The sequence below is a fragment of the Neltuma alba genome, unplaced genomic scaffold (genome assembly GCF_004799145.2).
Source record: "Neltuma alba isolate B1F8T4 unplaced genomic scaffold, ASM479914v2 tig00013391_pilon, whole genome shotgun sequence".
Classification (NCBI taxonomy): domain Eukaryota; kingdom Viridiplantae; phylum Streptophyta; class Magnoliopsida; order Fabales; family Fabaceae; genus Neltuma; species Neltuma alba.
In genome coordinates, this window is record NW_021637651.1 from 53,438 (window position 1) to 71,416 (window position 17,979).

Sequence of the window (17,979 nt, forward strand, 5' to 3'; positions counted from 1 at the left end):
GAAAAATAAATAAATAAATAAAAATTAATATCTTCTTCTTCATTTTTTTCATAGAAAATTGAAATTTTTTTTAGAAGTTTATCTTTTCATCCAAAATAACTTATAAAGGCAGGCCAATCCCACCCCCCCCACCCCCACCCCCAAAACGACTTCCGAGTGTGTGTAGGTAACGTAGCAGGTGTTTTGAAAAAAAAACTACAACCTCCTCTCTTTTAATATAAGAGTTTATTTTATTTTTATTTTGATTATAAATATAAGACTCAAATCTATTTTATTTATCATATTTATTTATTTTTAAAATAGTTTTTGTAATAATAATAGTTTTAGTCAATACATTTGATTAGTAAATATATTTTAGGAAAGATAACATATATTTATTATAAATAACATATTTAACTAATTTTTATATCAAAAATAAAAATAATATATTTAATTATTTATATAGCGGCGCGGAGAGACCCATTTCAGTTATCAGCGGTAGCGTAGGTAATAAATTTCAGATGTGCGCCGTTTATACGCGAATCCGAAGGCCGGCGGATTAAATTTCATGTGCCGACGAATTGACCTTCAGCCGGTGATGACTGATGAGTGCTAAACACGTGGCATTTAGGCAAAGTAGCCCCCGCTAATTTCTGAGTCAGAGGCCGTGGATTTCACACCCACGCTCATTCTAGACGCGTGCGCTCAGCCTTCGCTGTCATCGCGTCAGAAGAAGAAGATGCCCCAAAAGCACGCAACGTGGGGCTGTTTGGTCCTTCTCTGATTCTTGCTAGTTACTTCTTGCTATTCTGCGCGCCGATCCCTCTTGTTGACTGTTTTTTTATCACGACCCGATTATGTTTATCTCATCATCTTCCTTCATTTTCTTCATCTTCGGTTTAGGCTCTGCCTCATCCCGGATTTGAATTTCAATTTGTAGCGCCCTTCCTTTCTTGATGTCGATTCCTTTGTTACTTTCTCTCTGTGTTTAGTCTCCCAAAGGAAAGTGGATAATCGGGGTCTTGTCTTTCTTTGCCCTTTCCCCCCTTCTTGGGTGATTTTGTTCCCTGCACTTTGCTAAAATAGAAAGATGACTGTGTATTTACCAGTCAGAATCTGAAGATTCTTTTATATTGAGGAACAAAAAAAATGAAGGATTTTCCTGGGACACCTGGTACTCTCACTGCGCTGGCCCTGAGGTTGTCACAGTGCATTTTCGCTGTTGGATCAATTGCTGCTATGGGCACCACATCCAGTTTCTACAATTTCACGGCTTTTTGGTAATACAACTCATCCTAAAGAAGAATTCTTTTTCTACTGCGCTTATTTCTTTGGAATTTGAAATCTGGAGTGTCTTTGCGGGGCGATTCTTGCGCTTTCAGAACACTATTGTCAAATGTTATCCCTGTGTGAGTAATTGATTCGATTCATTTGGCTTGAAGTTAAAACGCCGTTTTGTGATTTATGAATATCAACCAAATTCACCTTCTTAAGTTCAGCACCTTGCATCCAAATTGAGTACATGTGGGCTTTTTTGTTGTTATCTAAGGGTAGACATTAATGACTCCGTTAAATAATACTACAAAAATGGATTACATTTAGGATCGGAGGAATAGAATGGGACACAATTTTGGTTACAATTGAAATGCATCATAATTTTGACTTGACTAGATCGAATGTACCTAGTTTCAGATTCGCTACTGGGTTACCTTATTGAATGCAGTCACTACATATAAGAAAAATTAAACGCATAGACATCCGTCTCTTACGTTTTGGGTTGCAAAATTAAAATCTCGCTGCGTAATGCATGTCCTGCTGGGAGCTGGAGATCAAGGGAAGGATATGGATTGTCTTATCGACATGTATTATGTGGCCATTCTAATAAGTTGGGGATTTTTTTTGTTTCTCTTGCTTGTTTCAGATGTCATCGAAGCAGAATCTAATATTAATCCATTGTATTCTGGGGAGTAGGGAGCATTTTTCATTCTCAAATTTTTTGGAAAATTAGAGAGGGAAATCCTGTATGTCACTACTTCCTTAATGCCCGCCCTAGTTGCTTTTCCATGTATTTGACAATTGAATGTGCTACCTCCGTCTCTTTTTAATAAGCAACAGCTATTATCTCCTTCTTATCTTCAAATACAAACAATATTTGCAGGGTGTCTTAAATTTTTATAACAAATTTTCTATTTTATCCTCATTAATTACTTATTTTAATACTTAATATATTTCTTATCTTATTTTCCAAACCATCATCTCTTTCCATCTATATTTTCTCTCTTTTATAGTCCTCTTTCTTGTAATAATTTTCTTATACTCTCTCCCTCCTTCATAAATAAAAATATTTTGGAAAAAGAACTTCTAATTTTTACATATTTATTGTTTTTAACTAATTTTTTGATTTACGTGATACAATCCAAAGTTGCTTATAAAAAGAAAGGGATGGAGTAATATTTACCATTATATATGTTTGTAAAATATAACAATATCTAACTTTTTTTTTTTTTTAAAAAAAGAAAGCAACATCTAACTCTTGACTATTGCCTTGAAACTACTTTTACTCAGTCACACTGGGAAAATTTCACTGATGTTCAATAGAATGCTGCCTGGACTGCATTAGTCAGTTCAGTACAATAACTTAATACAACCAACCCTGCCACATTGGTAAAATCTGGTTGTCATTCATTGTCTTTTCACATTTTTTTCAACAAAAACCTAAATGATTCCGCTTCAGCGTCTTATTTCTGATTGATTTTGAAGCAAAATTCTTCACATGGATATTTTGATTTCCCCTAAAGATGAATGTATGCGTTACTAAGAATTAGAAGAATGCCCTGAAAATTTAGGCCTGAGATGATCAAGTGGTAATTTTTGGCACATCGGGCTTCTTGTATCTTTGTGGTTAGATGATGGACATGTTCCCATGATATTTCAGCTGTTATTCTCTCTGTTTCTCTCTCTATTTCTGACATGCCTAAACATTTGAATATTACTTACACGGACCACAACTGCATTTTACTATGCATGATATATACATATTTAATTAATCAAATAGCCATTATATGCTAAGCTCTCTTAAACTGTGCAAGTTTAGTTGGTGCGGAACGCGTAACTGAGACTGAAATTGAAATAGCTGAATGAGCTTTGACTTTTCAACATGTTAAACTGATCGTAAAACTCTGGATAGAATGCATTTTGTGTAGCGTGAAACCAGGCTTCTTGTGGAGATGGAAAATCGACTTGGGTATAGATGGAGGACTTTGGTAAAACTTAATTATAGTATGATACACTCCAGTACCATCAGTAAACTTTGGCTTTTCCTTGACAGTATGAATATTCACACCTTAGAACTTGTTTACTCATAAAGATTAAAAATACTTCTTGTGTCTTGATAGCAATGCTTAAATGTTTGATGTATAGGAACTTGATGCTGAGAATTCTATTGGAATTGCAGTTACTTGATAGCTTCGATGGGTTTGCAAGTCATTTGGAGTTTTGTGATTGCCTTGCTGGATGCATATGCTTTAGTGAGAAAGAAGGTCCTTCACAATTCTGTCTTGGTTAGCCTCTTCGTTGTTGGAGATTGGGTTAGCCTCTGCCAAACCTTCACCGTCTTATTTGCTTAGATACCATAAGAATCACAAAGTTTATGAAGGTCAAGAATCAGGACAATTATAAATAGAACATCATGTCAGATGTATTCGTTGATGAGACTTTCATCTGATATGTAATTTTGTTTTCAACAAGTGGCGTCACATTTTGTAGATCAGGTGTACAATCTCTAGTAAAGAGCTTTTCGTTAAGGCATTGTTTCCCACATCTAATCAATCATGTCCCCAGGTAACAGCAACATTATCTCTAGCGGCAGCTTCTGCCTCAGCTGGCGTCGCAGTCCTGTACTTCAATGATGCGGGAAGCTGCAAGTTCGGACAAGAATGTCAGAAGTATCAGATTTCAGTCGCTCTGGCTTTCTTGAGCTGGATTACTATTTTCATCTCATCTCTAATTATGCTCTGGCTATTGGCTGCAAGGTAGCAAGCTCTATATGATAAACCAGAATTCGCTCACCCAACAATAGTCCATCTCATTGGAATCCTTTCTTTTCGAACTGTTAATAGGAGAGATAGAATAGCACTTTCTACTGAAATTTCAACTTTTTCTTTCATTCATTTCTATAGGGGATTGGGTCTGCTGCTGCAGGTTGTAAAGGAAAATGAAAAAGAATATAGTTTTTTTTTTTTTTTGGCTTGCAAAAAGGTTATTCTGTGGATAGTATCATGGCCATGTGTAAAGCTTATTGTGGGAAGGTCAAACCTTAATGACTGAAAATCGGGGTTTACATATATTTGTTTTGTATTCTTTTTTGTTTCTTACTAACTCTGAAGAATCAGTTTCAGATACTGGAGAGGGCTGAGCTCTTTGCCCCATTTTCCTGCTTTGGCTCACCCATGGACGGATAACTGGGGAAGATCGGTTAATAAGAGCCAAATGATTGAAATATCTGGAAGGGCCAAGATTTGAAGACGATTGAAAATTTTAAAATCTGTATTAAGCGTCAAGAAATCTGAGAATTTTCAATGATGATTGCTGAAGCTCATTACAGATCTGCAGGCGCGTTACGCCTCACTTGGGAAATTACTTGGGTCTTACTCTTAAGTCTTAACCCATATCCAAATTTTTAAACATTTTAACTTAAAGGCCAGTAATATAATTAATTTTTAATTATTAAATTATGTTAAAATCTGTATTTTAAGCGTCAAGATAGCCCTGCCCAGCCCTCCCATACAAGGTCCTCGACCAAGGGTTTAAAAAGCATTTTCGTTGTGTCTGCATGTCTGATCATATTCATTATATAATGTGCTTTGGAGAAGAGAAAAATATCCTCACCTTGACAAAAAATTCTTCTTCCCTCCATCGTCCCTAACCTCAATCGCAGCCCCCTTCCTCCATGACTGTCACCATTTTACTGCTTCTCCTCCATCAAGCTTCATTGCAGCACACAACACCACCGCATCTGAACCTCGTCTCCTCCATGATCGTCCCGTTCTGCTTCTTCTCCTCCCTCAAGCTTTGCTGCAGCACACAAAACCTCTAAATCTGAGCCTCGTCTCATCTATAACCGTCACCGTTCAAACCTCGTCTCCCACGTCTCCCAGACCTTTGTCGTTTGAATTGGGGTTTTGCGGTGTGCGCTTTTCAGATTTGAAATTAGATCTTGTAACTGCTTCATGGTCAAAGAGAAATGAGGAGGACAGAGGCGTTTGGGTCAGAGGAAGTGGCGAAAGGCCAGGCCGAAGAAAAGAGCTTCGCCGGCTTACTAGTCGAAGAGGAATGAGGAGGACACGATGGAGAAAAGGAAATGGGAATTATTGATGATTTTTTTTTGGGGGGTCAAAAATTAATCCCTCCCCATGACTCATCAGCCAACTAAGATGAATGTAGAATGAGTTGTCCTATTTTGATTGGTCAGAGTTTAGACGACGTCTTACAAATGAATAGAAGTAAGTTGGATCTGGATATTGGATGATTCTCAGCTTAGGAGAAGTTTGGCTTCTAAATCCAAAGTTCTCGGCACAAGCCATCCAATGTTCGTGGTTTAATTGGCTTGGGACACAGATTACCAACTCCCCAGTAACCTAAGCTAGATTGAAGAAACGATCACTTTCACCCTTTTTTTTGGCCCCACACCTCCAGCCTTGAGGCCACTCAAAGACCTTCAATGTTATTTCTTCACATTACTCTATGCTGATTAGGTGGCGTGATATTTTTATAAAAACATAGGAATGATAAATATAAGTTGATATTTTTGGAATAGGATATTAATGTTTGATATTCCATGGACGGCAATAAACCTTTTGTGACATTGGTACTGTGGCTGGGCAATAATATCCCTAGTACGAAAATAGATTAAAATATTTGTTATTAATGTTTTAATAATTAAAAAACAATTTTTTCATTTATGTGGCAAACAAATATATGTATATATAGATACAATTTTAGTTTATGTTTTATTTAAACATCATAATTTTTATTTCATGACATTTATTTTTAAATAAGACTACCTCCGGTTTTTAATATAAGACCCCATTTGACTTTTATTTTGATCCTACATATAAAATCTCAATTCATTTTGTCTATCATATTTATGTATTTTTTTTCAAAGAAAGTCTTTCTAATAATATAGTTTTAACCAAGACATTTAATCAATAAGGACATTTTAAAAAAGATAACACCTATCCATTATAAATAACTAACTTAACTTGTTTCTTTGATGTTCTCAAATTAGTCAACTAGTTTTTATAATTAGGACCGGAGGTAGTATATATTATTTCGTGAACAAGTTGTGCGACGGGGAATTTGTATGTGTTTCACACAACGTTGCTGGAATATCGTCCTATTGCAGCAAAATGTGAATGGAAAGAAATTGATGAGGGATCAGAATGTGATAATATACTCTTGGGAATGGAATTATCTTTTCGTGGAAGCCACCTAAACATATCTACGCCTGAAATGTTATTCTCTCAGTAAAGATCGATCCCCTCGTACTCACCATGGCGTCATAGTACGCCAACGATAATGGCGAATAATAGTGTTCAATAAAACTCAAATTTTTCCCACACTGGAATTGAAGGCAAACATTTTTCTATTGGAGTATTGGTTGATATATAGAGAAATTTTTTTAAGATTGAATTTAAATTGTTCTCATGATGTCTAAACAATTATTAGACAGTTATTACATGTTTGCTAAAAAAACAATAGTTATTGCATGAATTAATGATCTTAGTCATAGCGCACAAAGCATCAGCACAAATGATCATACAAGAACCTATGGATTAATGGTGCTTAATTCCAGAGCACTAAAAGAACCAAGGGGCTTAACATGAAAGAGGGACGGTAATTTTCAAATCTCATCAAGAATATTTAATCATCAGCCAATTATTTTCGTTTACAATTACGTGCAAGCCTGCAAATTGGCTCTCATAGTATCATTCTGTAACTCAAGATTCGCTTTAACATAAATTCTTCAAGGAAGATAAACGCACCATATACTTTAACGTAATCATTCAAACAAAATTTTTGAAATAACACGCACCCTTTATTTTAAGTGCGTCTAATAGGAAATTTTGCAGCGCAGTATATATGTGCATTTTATGCTTCTTCAGAGAATGTGAAAGGTGATGGTGAGAGAGAGAAGGCTTGAACGCTGAAATTAACAATGGAACGAAAAAGATGTAGTCTGGGGGGTTTGTGCTGCAAGTTCAAGCCGCACTTGTTGATGATCTTGGTTCAGTTGGGCTATTCCATCTTGTATTTGATCACAGAGGCCTTCCTTCGTTCATGGTTTGAACCCTTACGGCTATGTAACCTGTCGGTGTTTAGCAGCTGGCCTTGCACTGTTGCCTTTTGCATGCTTTCTTGAGAGGCACGTACACATTTAGGTACCCATGCATAGTGATTTCTCTTCAACAACTTTCTCTATCTATGCATCTCTCTTGCAGAAAAATGAGGCCCAAGTTGACACTGGCTCTCTTCTTGGAAATTTTTGTGCTTTCTTTGTTGGGGTAATTAAGGCCTTCAGGACAAGTGTATTAGTTATTGCAATATTTCTATCCATTCTATGGAAACAATGCACAGAAACGTGATGCAATTGTATTTTCTTTCAAGAATTTCAGTGTAAGTTTGAGTCTAAACATGTCCTTTGCTAGTGTGAAATACACCAACCCAACCTTTGTGACCGTCATATACAACACAGTGTCTTCCATGACCTTTGTTCTAGCCGTGGTACTCAAGTAACTCCCAAGCTTTCTTGATTTGCATAAATTTGGAATTTTTTAACATAGATATATGCAATATTTGCATTTCCATTCTGAACTTGTATTATATTCCAATTAATTGTAGGATTGAGGTTATTGATCTAAGCAATCCTCGCAGTATAGCAAAAATAGTTGGGACTTTGGTCTCTTTAGGTGGGGTAACGATTGTGACACTATATAGAGGGCCTATAATGAGAAACGTATGGCCTCCTCTGATGCATATTCATAAAAATGACCATATCCATGAGGACTGGCTGAAAGGATCGCTCCTTGTAATTGCAAGCTGCATAGCATGGGCCATCTGGTACATTATGCAGGTCAGGTTTTCATTTTTCCATCACTACTACTCAATGATCAACTATAAACTTACATGACTTTATTCCAAAGCCGGCCTCTGCTTTCTTCTAGCTTGTTAATTTGTACCACCAAACCTATCTGCATTTGTTTTTTGGCTTACTGACGATACAATATTTATATATATAGGCATATACCTTGAAAAGAAACCCTCCACAATTATCATTGAATTCATTTATGGCACTTCTTGAAGAAGTACAATCGGCAATTTTCACAGTGATAGCGGAACATAACATATTGGAGTGGACTATAAGTTTTAATGTTGACTTGTGGTCCATATTATATGGTGTAAGTGCATATAAAGAGAGTAATTAAGATGTATAATTAACATACAGAGTACAAAATATATAGTTATATAGTGACTGACAGTTAATATTATTTGTTAAGTCCTGTTATGGCAGGGAGTTGTGGGCTCTGGTTTGTTGATTTTCATGCAACTATGGTGCCCAGAAGAAACAGGCCCAGTTTTTGTCACTTTGTTTAATCCTCTTCCTACCATTTTTTCGGCCGTTCTTTCATACTTTGTCGTCGGTGACAAACTTCATCTGGGCTGGTATATATTCGAATATAACCCTTGCTTGATCTTTCTGTTTACTGTTTTCAAATTGTGATTGTGTTTCTTTTTTATTTTTTGAAAGTATCAGCATGTATAGAATAATAGCGTAATTTCGTTTATTTGCTCTAATTAAAAGCACTAAAACTACCGAAGGATATTTCTAAATAGCTATACTTGGATTTACAAGGTTTTTTGAAATTCTGTTTAGAGGAAGAAAACACATAATCACACAGATCAGACATGCATGCGTGATCACAGAATTTCCCTTAATCCAAATCTTCTCATTTGTAAGTCTTCTACTCACATTCCAGAGTATGGTAAAAAGATAGGAGAAGAACGGTCAATTATATTATATTTTTAACTCTCTCTTTAAAGTTTACCCTCTATGAGTGTACAGTTCAGAAGATTCTGGGGACGTTATATCAAACAGAAGGGAAATCTACAGAGAATGATCTACTAATAACAGTTGAAACACAGCAGTTTTACCGAACTGTCGTCCATGTTTTTAAAACTGCCAGAATAACTCGGCCTTTTTTAAGAGAATTGAGATGTTTTTATATCAATACTTGATTAATTTATTTTGTCTAGTTTAATGAGTGAAGTATGGTTTAATATAATTCAGCATCGTTGGGGCAATGGTAGTGGTGATTGGTATGTACTTGCTGACTTGGGGCAAAGAAGAAGAGCAAAAGTGTGATATCAACACTACAAAAGAGCAATTCAAGTGCCCTTCTGGTGATGATCCCCAAAAGCAGAACATGGCCGGAACTGATGAATTACTCCTCCGGTCCTTAATATAGGACCCAATTATTGAGTTAGTTTTGGTCCTAAATATAAGATCCATTTCTTATATTTATCAATTTTCTCTCAATTACCCCTATAGATACTCTATCAACCATAATCAAATAGAAGAGGAAGAGGGGTATTAAGAAAGATGGTTATGGTATTTTAGGAAAAACGTGTCATATTTCTTATAACTAACTAATTTACCTAACTTCCTTAATCTAATCAAATTAGTCAAATGGGTCTTATATTAAAGACCGGAGGAGTACCTTTTAACCTTAAGAGTCAGAAAACCATAAAACTATGTATAAGCATTTACGAGGAAAGTTCAATCTTGAATTAGATGTATAGACTAGCATGATCTTGCTTAAAACGCGGTTTCTTACCCTAACAGAATTGTATTTACACCAAGAAATGATTAGAAATAAAAGGGTTGAGAATTAAACGTGTATCTTTGTTTTTGAAGATGAAATCACAGAACTACACTATCAGTTGACTGTTACTTATTAAATTTTAAGATTGATATAAGATTTTTATTCGATAAAAGGTGTTGAAAGTGTTTTATAAACAACATCAAAGAATAATCTCAACCAGCAAGGTGATAAATAGAAGCGTAGGCATTGCCAGGTGGGAGCCTTGCATGAACCCAAGAGCCTTTGTTTGTGGGTCTGATATGCATGAATTTGTAGCTCTTCGGTTGGAGAAGCTTTGATAATGGATATAAGACCAAACAGAAAGATGGTTAGATGATTTTATTTTGTATTTTTAGTTTATATAAATAAGGCCTCTGTTCAAAGGAAAATATTCATATTGAAAAGGAAAAATCCAGACAAGACTTTAGACTACTTTATAATATTTAGACTATTGATTGAACTGCACCTCCAGACTTACCAATGAGGAAGTACTCCACAAAGTAGAATATATGTGGTTTAATGGCTTGGGACACATATATTATTATTCCAACTTTCCATTAGCAATAACTTAATAAGAGAACCGAAAAGACATTACGTTCACTCCTTTTTTCTTTCCTGCACATTTCCTGATCACTTGAAGCCACTCAGTGACTTAAAGAACTACCGTATTTCTTTTCATTGCCCTGGAAAGAAAAAAATAATGGCGAATAATGACAAATTGTGTAGTGGTCTCTCCTTCCAGCATCATTCATATCAACCACATATGTTATTAAACTTTGGCACTGTATATTATAAAGGATATAGTGGAAGATGTGTGGATACCTATATGGGACCTCTATGGGTAAGAGCAAGAACTTGATGGGGAACCAATTCTTCTAAAGCAATCACCACGAACATAGAAGCTATGTTATGTTTCAGGAATGTGCTGTGCACGCATTTAATTATCTTGTTTTTCAGATTTTGTCTCCACTCACACACACCTTTTAAAGGGAGCTTTAATTGTTTTCCCACTGTGTGAGGAAAAAAAAAATTCGAATGACAAACTTTTATATTGATTGATATGCAGGGGAATTTTTTACGTGTTGCATTTAAATTCTTCTCCAGATATCTGTTATTTTTGCCCACTAATTATCCTTAATTATGGCATCTAAGTATCTATTAAATGGTTATTACATGAATTAATGATCTTAGTCATAGCGCATGAGTAATATAATCAGCAAAAGAAGAAATACAAAGAACCAATAGCTAGCTTAATGGTGCTACTCCCAAAGCACGAACAGGATCAATAAGCCAAGGCCAGCGTGGATGTGGGACAGCCAAGTTTCTCAAATCTCATCAAGAATCGTTAGCCATTATGTGTGTGTGTGTGTGTGTGTCATTTACGATCAGATGCAAAAGATTATTATATCATTCCGGGTATTTGTGCTCATGAGGTAACTCAAGATTCACCACAAACATAAATTATTCAAGAAATTATACAGGAATCGCTGAGGTAAAAAAAAAAAACAGTTGTTCATAGTTGTTGCTGTTATCCTTAATATTTCAGCCATCTGTGATTATTTGAAATAACACGCACCCTATTTTAAGTGCGCCTCATATGAAATTTTGCACCACAGTGTGTTGGCGAAAATGAAATTTAGGTCCCCGACAAATTATTTTGAAAAATGAGCTGCAAAACTTAAATGTCTTATTTGCAAATGAAACTCACTCAATTTACAGTTGTTTAAATTGATATTTGCAACTCATTTTTCATTAAAAAAAAAAAAGTGAGGATCCTAGCTGTTATTAATTTATTCTCTCGAAACCTAAGTGTCAGTGTCCCTCTCTAAACATATAAGCTGCTCTATATATGTGTGTGTGCTCGCATTTTATGCTTCATGAGAGCTTGTGAGAGAGAGGAGCCTTGATTGCTGAGAATAATAATGGAACGAAAAGGATGTGGTCTTGGGGATTTGTGCGGCAAGTTCAAGCCACACCTATTGATGATCTTACTTCAGTTGGTCTATTCCATCTTGTATTTCATCACAGAGGCTTCCTTCATTCATGGCTCCAATCCTTATGTCTATGTGACCTATAGGAATATTTTGGCTGGCCTTGTGCTGTCACCTTTTGCATACTTCCTCGAGAGGTGCACATATGCTAATGCACAGTGATTTATCTTCATTTTTTATTTGTTTTCTTTCTTTATTCTCCTCTCATCAGATGCTTGTGACCTCCATATGCAGCTCTCTGTGTATCTCTCGCAGCTAACTCTTTCTTTCTGTTGCGGGAAAATAAGGCCAAAGTTGACATCGGCTCTTTTCTTGGAAATTTGTGTGCTTTCTTTTTTGGAGTAAGATTTAGCCTTGATAAATACAAACATATTATTATAATTTTTCTAATTTAATTAATTTCAATGGAAACAATATACAAAAATATAAGCTTAATGAACTTGTCTTATCTTTCAAGAATTTCAGGATGAGTTTGAGTCTGAACATGTACTTTGCTAGCCTAAAATACACGAATCCAACCTTTGCGACTGTATTATATAACACTCTAGCTTCCATTACTTTCATTATTGCGGTGATACTCAGGTAATTAATTCTCAATTACGTAGATTTTGATTCTTAACTTGTCTGCATTAATTACAGGGTCGAGGTCAGTAATCTGCGCAGTCTTCGTAGCATAGCAAAAATAGTTTGGACTTCGGTTTCTTTGGGTGGGGTAGTGATCGTGACACTATATCGAGGACCAATAATAAGAAATGTTTGGCCTCCTCTGATTCATATTCGTAAAAATGATCATATCCATGACGAGCGGTGCAAGGGATCGCTCCTTGCAATTGCAAGCTGTATATCTTGGGCCCTCTGGTACATTATGCAGGTTAGGCCCTCAGAATTATTATATGTTCTTTCCTCTGGTTTTATATCGCCAAACCTGTCTACAATTTTTAACCTTATTGAGATAATGTATGTATAGGCGTATAGCTTGAAAGGATACCATGCAGAATTGTCGTTGACTACGTGGATGTGCCTTGTTGGAGGAGCACAGTCAGCAGTTTTCAAAATGATAATGGAACATAACAAGTCGGCGTGGACTGTAGGTTTCAATATAGACTTGTTGTCCGTAACATGTAGTGCAAGTCTGCAGATAAAGAGAGTAAGCAATATATATTAATATATGAGAGTACAAAATTTAAAGTTCTAGGGTCTGGTAGTTAATATTATTTCCTATTTTACTTATATGGTAGGGAGTTGTGGCCTCGGGTTTGTTTATTTTCGTTCAACTGTGGTGCACAAAAGAAGAAGGCCCAGTTTTTGTCACTATGTTCAACCCTCTTCTTACAGTTTTAGTGGCTGTTCTTTCATATTCCGTCGTCGGCGATAAACTTCACCTGGGCTGGTATACATTCGAAAAAACCTTTGCTTCATCCTTCCCCCTTTTTTTCCCGCTAAGTATTAACAGGAGTAGAGTAATTGCGCAATTTGCCATGAGCATGAATATTTCTGTATTTGCTCTAATTAAAAGCAGCAAAACCACCGGAGGATTTAATTAGCTATGGATTCATCCTGTAAGTCTTTTCAATTAGGCGACGAAGAAAAGACACACAAACATATGCAAGGATGATCACAGATTTTCTTCCATCCAAATCTTGTCATTTAAGCAGATAAAAGCATGCACATTTAAAAATCTTCAACTCATTCCAGAGTATGGCACAAGGATAGGAGAAGAAGGGTCAAATTTTTAACCCACTCTTTAAAACTGTGGTAGAATTGTCTCTCAATTTACAGTTCCGAAGATTTTGTAGACATGTTTTATCAAATAAGAAGGGAAACTTAACCAGGGTCGTTCATATACATATATATTAATTTTTCGTTAGATCATGTTTCCTGGTTCTGTGAAGTTTAATGAATGTGATATATGGTTATTCAGCATCGTGGGGGCAATCGTAGTGGTGATTGGTCTGTACTTGCTGATTTGGGGTAAAGAAGAAGGGCAAGAGGGTGACATTAGCAGTTCAAAAAAGCGATTGATGTGCAATTCTGATGATCCCCGAAAGCAGGACAACTTGGATCTTTTTAAGAGAGTCAGAAGACCAAAAAGCTAAGCACTCCAAGGGAAGTTTGATGTTTAGATATATGGATCATCTTGATCTTTCCTGAAATGTATGGTTTTCTTTTCTTTTCTTTTCATGGAATTGCATGTTGGTCACATTACGCTAAGAATGATTAGAAAGGAAAGGGTTGCCAATAAAGCGTGTAAGTCTGTTTGTGGATGAAATATATGAGCGTTTGTGCTTTGTTTGACCCGCATACAGGGGCCACCAAATGGATTTATTACGACGACGAATAAGGACAGCACAAAATAAAGATCGAAGGTTCCCCACAAAATGAAACCTTTAATTTCTTTCATATTTTGGACCCATTACCAACTCCCCAACTAAGTGATTTGAATTTGTTTTATTTGGATAAGCTATTGGAAGGTAAATCGCATACTAAATAATACAGACGTGCTAAGTAAATGATAATTGTTCACTTGTCATTAGGACCTATTGATAATTATTTTCTTTTCTTGGTACTTTATTACAATTCTCCCAAGCATCAATACGCCAAACGATACTAGTTAAATAATCGCTGAATAATAATATTCTTACATGGCGTTTTGATACGCAACCACAACTAACACTTTCAAATCAGAATTCCACTAAGGGCCAACACTACTTTACATTTACTTTATTTGAATAACATTTCAACATTTAAAATTAAGGTCGCTAAAAAGAAACTTAATTTTTTTACCCTTGGGCAAAAATCGGGGGACAAACTTTTATATAGCTTGGTTTATATATAGGGAAATTTTTTACGTGCACTTAAATTCTTCTCTTGATATCTTTTCTTTTATGGCCATCGATTATCCTTATGCGGCATCTAAATACCTATAAAAGGTTACTACAGGACGAAGCCAGGAATTTTAGGTTGTGGACACAATATATACACATACACGTTATTGGAGCATTGACAGTATATTGAATCTTAGGGCAATAAATATACATCACACACATAATATTAAAAGAAAAACGATTTTGTGGGGTCTAATTCTAGACCAAGTAGGTCCATCCCTGCATGAATAAATTATCTTAGTCATAGCGCACAACGTGAATCATCAGCAAAAGATGAGGAAACACGAAGAACCTATGGCTTAATTAATGGTGCGATTCCAAGAGCACTAGAAGAATCGATAGGCCAAGGCTAACAAGCATATATGGGGTAGCCAAGATCTTCAAATATCACCAAGTATCGTCTGGCCTCTATGTCGTTTATGATTACGTGCAAAAGATTATATTATTATAATATTCCGAGCATTGGCTCTCCTAAAATGAACAGGATATGCATAAACTACTATATATATGTGCAGTTTATGCTTCTTGAGAGACTGTGATAAGGTGGGTAGTGTGCGTTTGCGTGTGAGAGCAAGGAAGTCTGATATTGAACTCAGATACTGATAATGGAGAGAAAAAGATGTGATCTTGTGGGTGTGTGCTCCAAGTTCAAGCCCCACCTATTGATGATCTTGGTTCAATTGGCTTATTCCATCTTGTATTTCATCGCAGAGGCTTCCTTCAATCATGGCCTAAATCCTTACGTGTACGTCACTTATCGGAATATATTGGCTGGCCTTCTACTCTTGCCCTTTGCATACTTTCTTGAAAGGTACGCGTCTTCTGATTAATGCTCAGTGATTGATGGATTTCGACTACTTTTGTATTAATCTCCTTTCAGATGCTTGTGACCTCCATACGTGCGCTGCTGTCTTACATGCATCTGTCTCTTGCAGTTAACTTTTTATTTCTGTTGCAGAAAAATAAGGCCCAAGCTGACATTGGCTCTTTTCTTGGAAATTTTTGTGCTTTCTTTGTTGGGGTAAGAAGATAGACATATTATTCATATATTTCTTTGTCCAGTGGACAATATATATATATATATATATATATATAGAAACCCGATGAAATTGCCTTTTCGTTCAAAAATTTCAGGTTAAGTCTGAGTTTAAACATGTATTTCACTAGCTTAAAATACACCAATCCAACTTTTGTGACTGCAATATATAACACCATAGCTTCCATTACCTTCGTCATTGCGGTGATACTCAGGTAATTCCAGAGCCTCTTGACTCGCATAAATTTGGAATTTTTAGTATATCGTAGATATGCAATTACATTTTCATTCTTATAGCTCTTACATGAATTAACTGCAGGGTTGAGGTAATCAACCTGCGCAATCCCCGCAGTATAGCAAAAATAGTTGGGACTTTGATTTCTTTAGGTGGGGTAATGATCGTGACGTTATACAGAGGGCCTATAATGAAAAATGTATGGCCTCCTCTGATTCATATTCATAAAGATGATCATATCCATGAGGAATGGTTGAAAGGATCACTCCTTACAATTGCGAGCTGTATAGCATGGGCCATCTGGTACATTATGCAGGTTAGATTTTCGTTTTTCTCATCACTACTCAATTCAACTTTAAACTTGCAGAACTCTTGAACACCTGCGCTTCTCTTCTGGTTTTATACTACCAAACCTATCTAAATGTTTTCCCCTTACTGAGATAAAGTATATACAGGCATATACCTTGAAAAGATACCCTGCTCAATGGTCATTGACCACGTGGATGTGCCTTGTTGGAGGAGCCCAATCAGCAGTCTTCACAGTGATAGTAGAACATGACAAATCGGCATGGACTATAGGGTTCAATATTGACCTGTGGTCCATAATATATGGCGTAAGTATACAGATATAAAGATCGGAAGTTCTAGTGTTTGATGGTTAATAACATTATTTATCATTTTTTCACTAATATGGCAGGGAGTTGTGGCCTCGGGTTTGTTAGTTTTCATTCAACTGTGGTGCACAGAAGAAAAAGGCCCAGTTTTTGTCACTATGTTCAACCCTCTTCTTGCAGTTTTAGTGGTTCTTCTTTCGTACTTCGTCGTCGGCGAAAGACTTCATCTGGGTTGGTATGTAGCAGATTATAACCCTTTCTTTCATCGTTCTTGTTTTTAATTTCCTCATTTTTAAACAATCAACATGTCTAGAATAATTACGTAATTCACTATGAGCATGATGAATACTTCTGTGTCTGCCATATAATTAGAAGCAGCAAAACCACCGAAGGTTTTAATTAGCTATGGATTTACCAAGTCTTTTCATTTAGACGAAGAAAAGACACACAAACATGTGCATGCATGGATGATGACAGATTTTCTGCCATCCAAATCTTGTACATTAAGCAGACAAAAGCATGCACATTTCAAGATTATTATTGCAGAGTATCGTCTCTCTCATTTAACTAATGAGTGCGACATATATGGTTAATTCAGCCTCGTAGGGGCAATGGTAGTGGTGATTGGTCTGTATTTGCTGATTTGGGGCAAAGAAGATCAAGAGGGGGATATCAACAGCACAAAAGAGCGATGGAAGTGCACTTCTGATGATCCCCAAAAGCAGAATGCAACTCTAACTGATGATTTGCCTTTAGATCTTTAAGTGTCAGATAACCTGAAAAAGCATTCCGAGGAAATCAAAGCTCGATGTTTAGATATATGGATCATCTTGGTCTTGCCTGAAATGCCTGTTTTTTTTTTTTAATGCTAATAGAACTTCATTTGATCAAATTCACAAGAATGAATCATTGAAAATGAACGGGCTGAGAGCGCGTACTGTTTGTTTGGATGGAAGCCAGTGTCTTTATCAAACGGGGCTATCATAACGAAAAAGGACAGCGCAAAGCAAGCCTAGAAGATTCCCCACAAAATGAGAACTCTTAATTAATTTCATATATTTTGGACCCACTAAGTAATTGATTTGATTGTTTTTTTAATTTAAAAAAGTCGCATTTTTTTGGGCAATTTATCATCTTACATGATGAGCTTATTGCGTCGCGGCAGTGGCGGCACGAGGCCCCAGTAATTAATTAATTTGTTATTTTTCTTCATTACATAGAAACCGCAATATGTATGGTAGCCAATAATGACACGTCGTCTGGTCAAAAAGGAATAATGACACATAGTGGGGGTTGCTGGTATGACCCCATTCGCATCA

General features: G+C 36.1%; 3 protein-coding genes and 1 pseudogene across 4 annotated transcripts; all 4 read left to right on the forward strand.

The window, feature by feature from the left end:
• Window positions 1-701: 701 nt before the first annotated feature.
• LOC114736952 (CASP-like protein 5B3) lies at window positions 702-4,339 on the forward strand. The gene is made up of 3 exons (XM_028924833.1): window positions 702-1,259; window positions 3,434-3,566; window positions 3,820-4,339. Exons 1-3 carry the CDS (start codon window positions 1,129-1,131, stop codon window positions 4,012-4,014), a joined length of 459 nt encoding a protein of 152 aa, XP_028780666.1. The 5' UTR covers window positions 702-1,128; the 3' UTR covers window positions 4,015-4,339.
• A 2,856-nt stretch (window positions 4,340-7,195) lies between these two features.
• LOC114736953 (WAT1-related protein At4g08300-like) lies at window positions 7,196-10,236 on the forward strand (annotated as a pseudogene).
• Window positions 10,237-11,821: 1,585 nt separating this feature from the next.
• Window positions 11,822-13,986, forward strand: LOC114736954 (WAT1-related protein At4g08300-like). Its single transcript, XM_028924834.1, has 7 exons — window positions 11,822-12,048; window positions 12,178-12,231; window positions 12,356-12,472; window positions 12,530-12,761; window positions 12,858-13,037; window positions 13,129-13,280; window positions 13,812-13,986. Exons 1-7 carry the CDS (start codon window positions 11,822-11,824, stop codon window positions 13,984-13,986), a joined length of 1,137 nt encoding a protein of 378 aa, XP_028780667.1.
• A 1,341-nt stretch (window positions 13,987-15,327) lies between these two features.
• LOC114736951 (WAT1-related protein At4g08300-like) lies at window positions 15,328-17,632 on the forward strand. 2 transcript variants are annotated; one of them, XM_028924831.1, is made up of 7 exons: window positions 15,328-15,586; window positions 15,734-15,796; window positions 15,910-16,026; window positions 16,131-16,362; window positions 16,502-16,660; window positions 16,744-16,895; window positions 17,259-17,632. In XM_028924831.1, exons 1-7 carry the CDS (start codon window positions 15,381-15,383, stop codon window positions 17,422-17,424), a joined length of 1,095 nt encoding a protein of 364 aa, XP_028780664.1. In that variant the 5' UTR covers window positions 15,328-15,380; the 3' UTR covers window positions 17,425-17,632. The 2 variants fall into 2 exon arrangements, with proteins under 2 accessions (XP_028780664.1, XP_028780665.1); XM_028924832.1 differs by lacking the exon at window positions 15,910-16,026.
• Window positions 17,633-17,979: the final 347 nt, after the last annotated feature.

Excerpts from the sequence above, each read along its gene's own strand:
- LOC114736952 (XM_028924833.1), top strand. The coding sequence starts at position 1,129 with ATGAAGGATTTTCCTGGGACACCTGGTACTCTCACTGCGCTGGCCCTG. Across the intron at positions 1,260-3,433 it reads TACAATTTCACGGCTTTTTG|TTACTTGATAGCTTCGATGG; the intron begins GTAATACAACTC and ends TTGGAATTGCAG. Across the intron at positions 3,567-3,819 it reads TCTTCGTTGTTGGAGATTGG|GTAACAGCAACATTATCTCT; the intron begins GTTAGCCTCTGC and ends TCATGTCCCCAG.
- LOC114736954 (XM_028924834.1), top strand. The coding sequence starts at position 11,822 with ATGGAACGAAAAGGATGTGGTCTTGGGGATTTGTGCGGCAAGTTCAAG. Across the intron at positions 13,038-13,128 it reads CAAGTCTGCAGATAAAGAGA|GGAGTTGTGGCCTCGGGTTT; the intron begins GTAAGCAATATA and ends CTTATATGGTAG. Across the intron at positions 13,281-13,811 it reads GATAAACTTCACCTGGGCTG|CATCGTGGGGGCAATCGTAG; the intron begins GTATACATTCGA and ends ATGGTTATTCAG.
- LOC114736951 (XM_028924831.1), top strand. The coding sequence starts at position 15,381 with ATGGAGAGAAAAAGATGTGATCTTGTGGGTGTGTGCTCCAAGTTCAAG. Across the intron at positions 15,587-15,733 it reads TTTGCATACTTTCTTGAAAG|AAAAATAAGGCCCAAGCTGA; the intron begins GTACGCGTCTTC and ends TTTCTGTTGCAG. Across the intron at positions 16,661-16,743 it reads TGTGGTCCATAATATATGGC|GGAGTTGTGGCCTCGGGTTT; the intron begins GTAAGTATACAG and ends CTAATATGGCAG.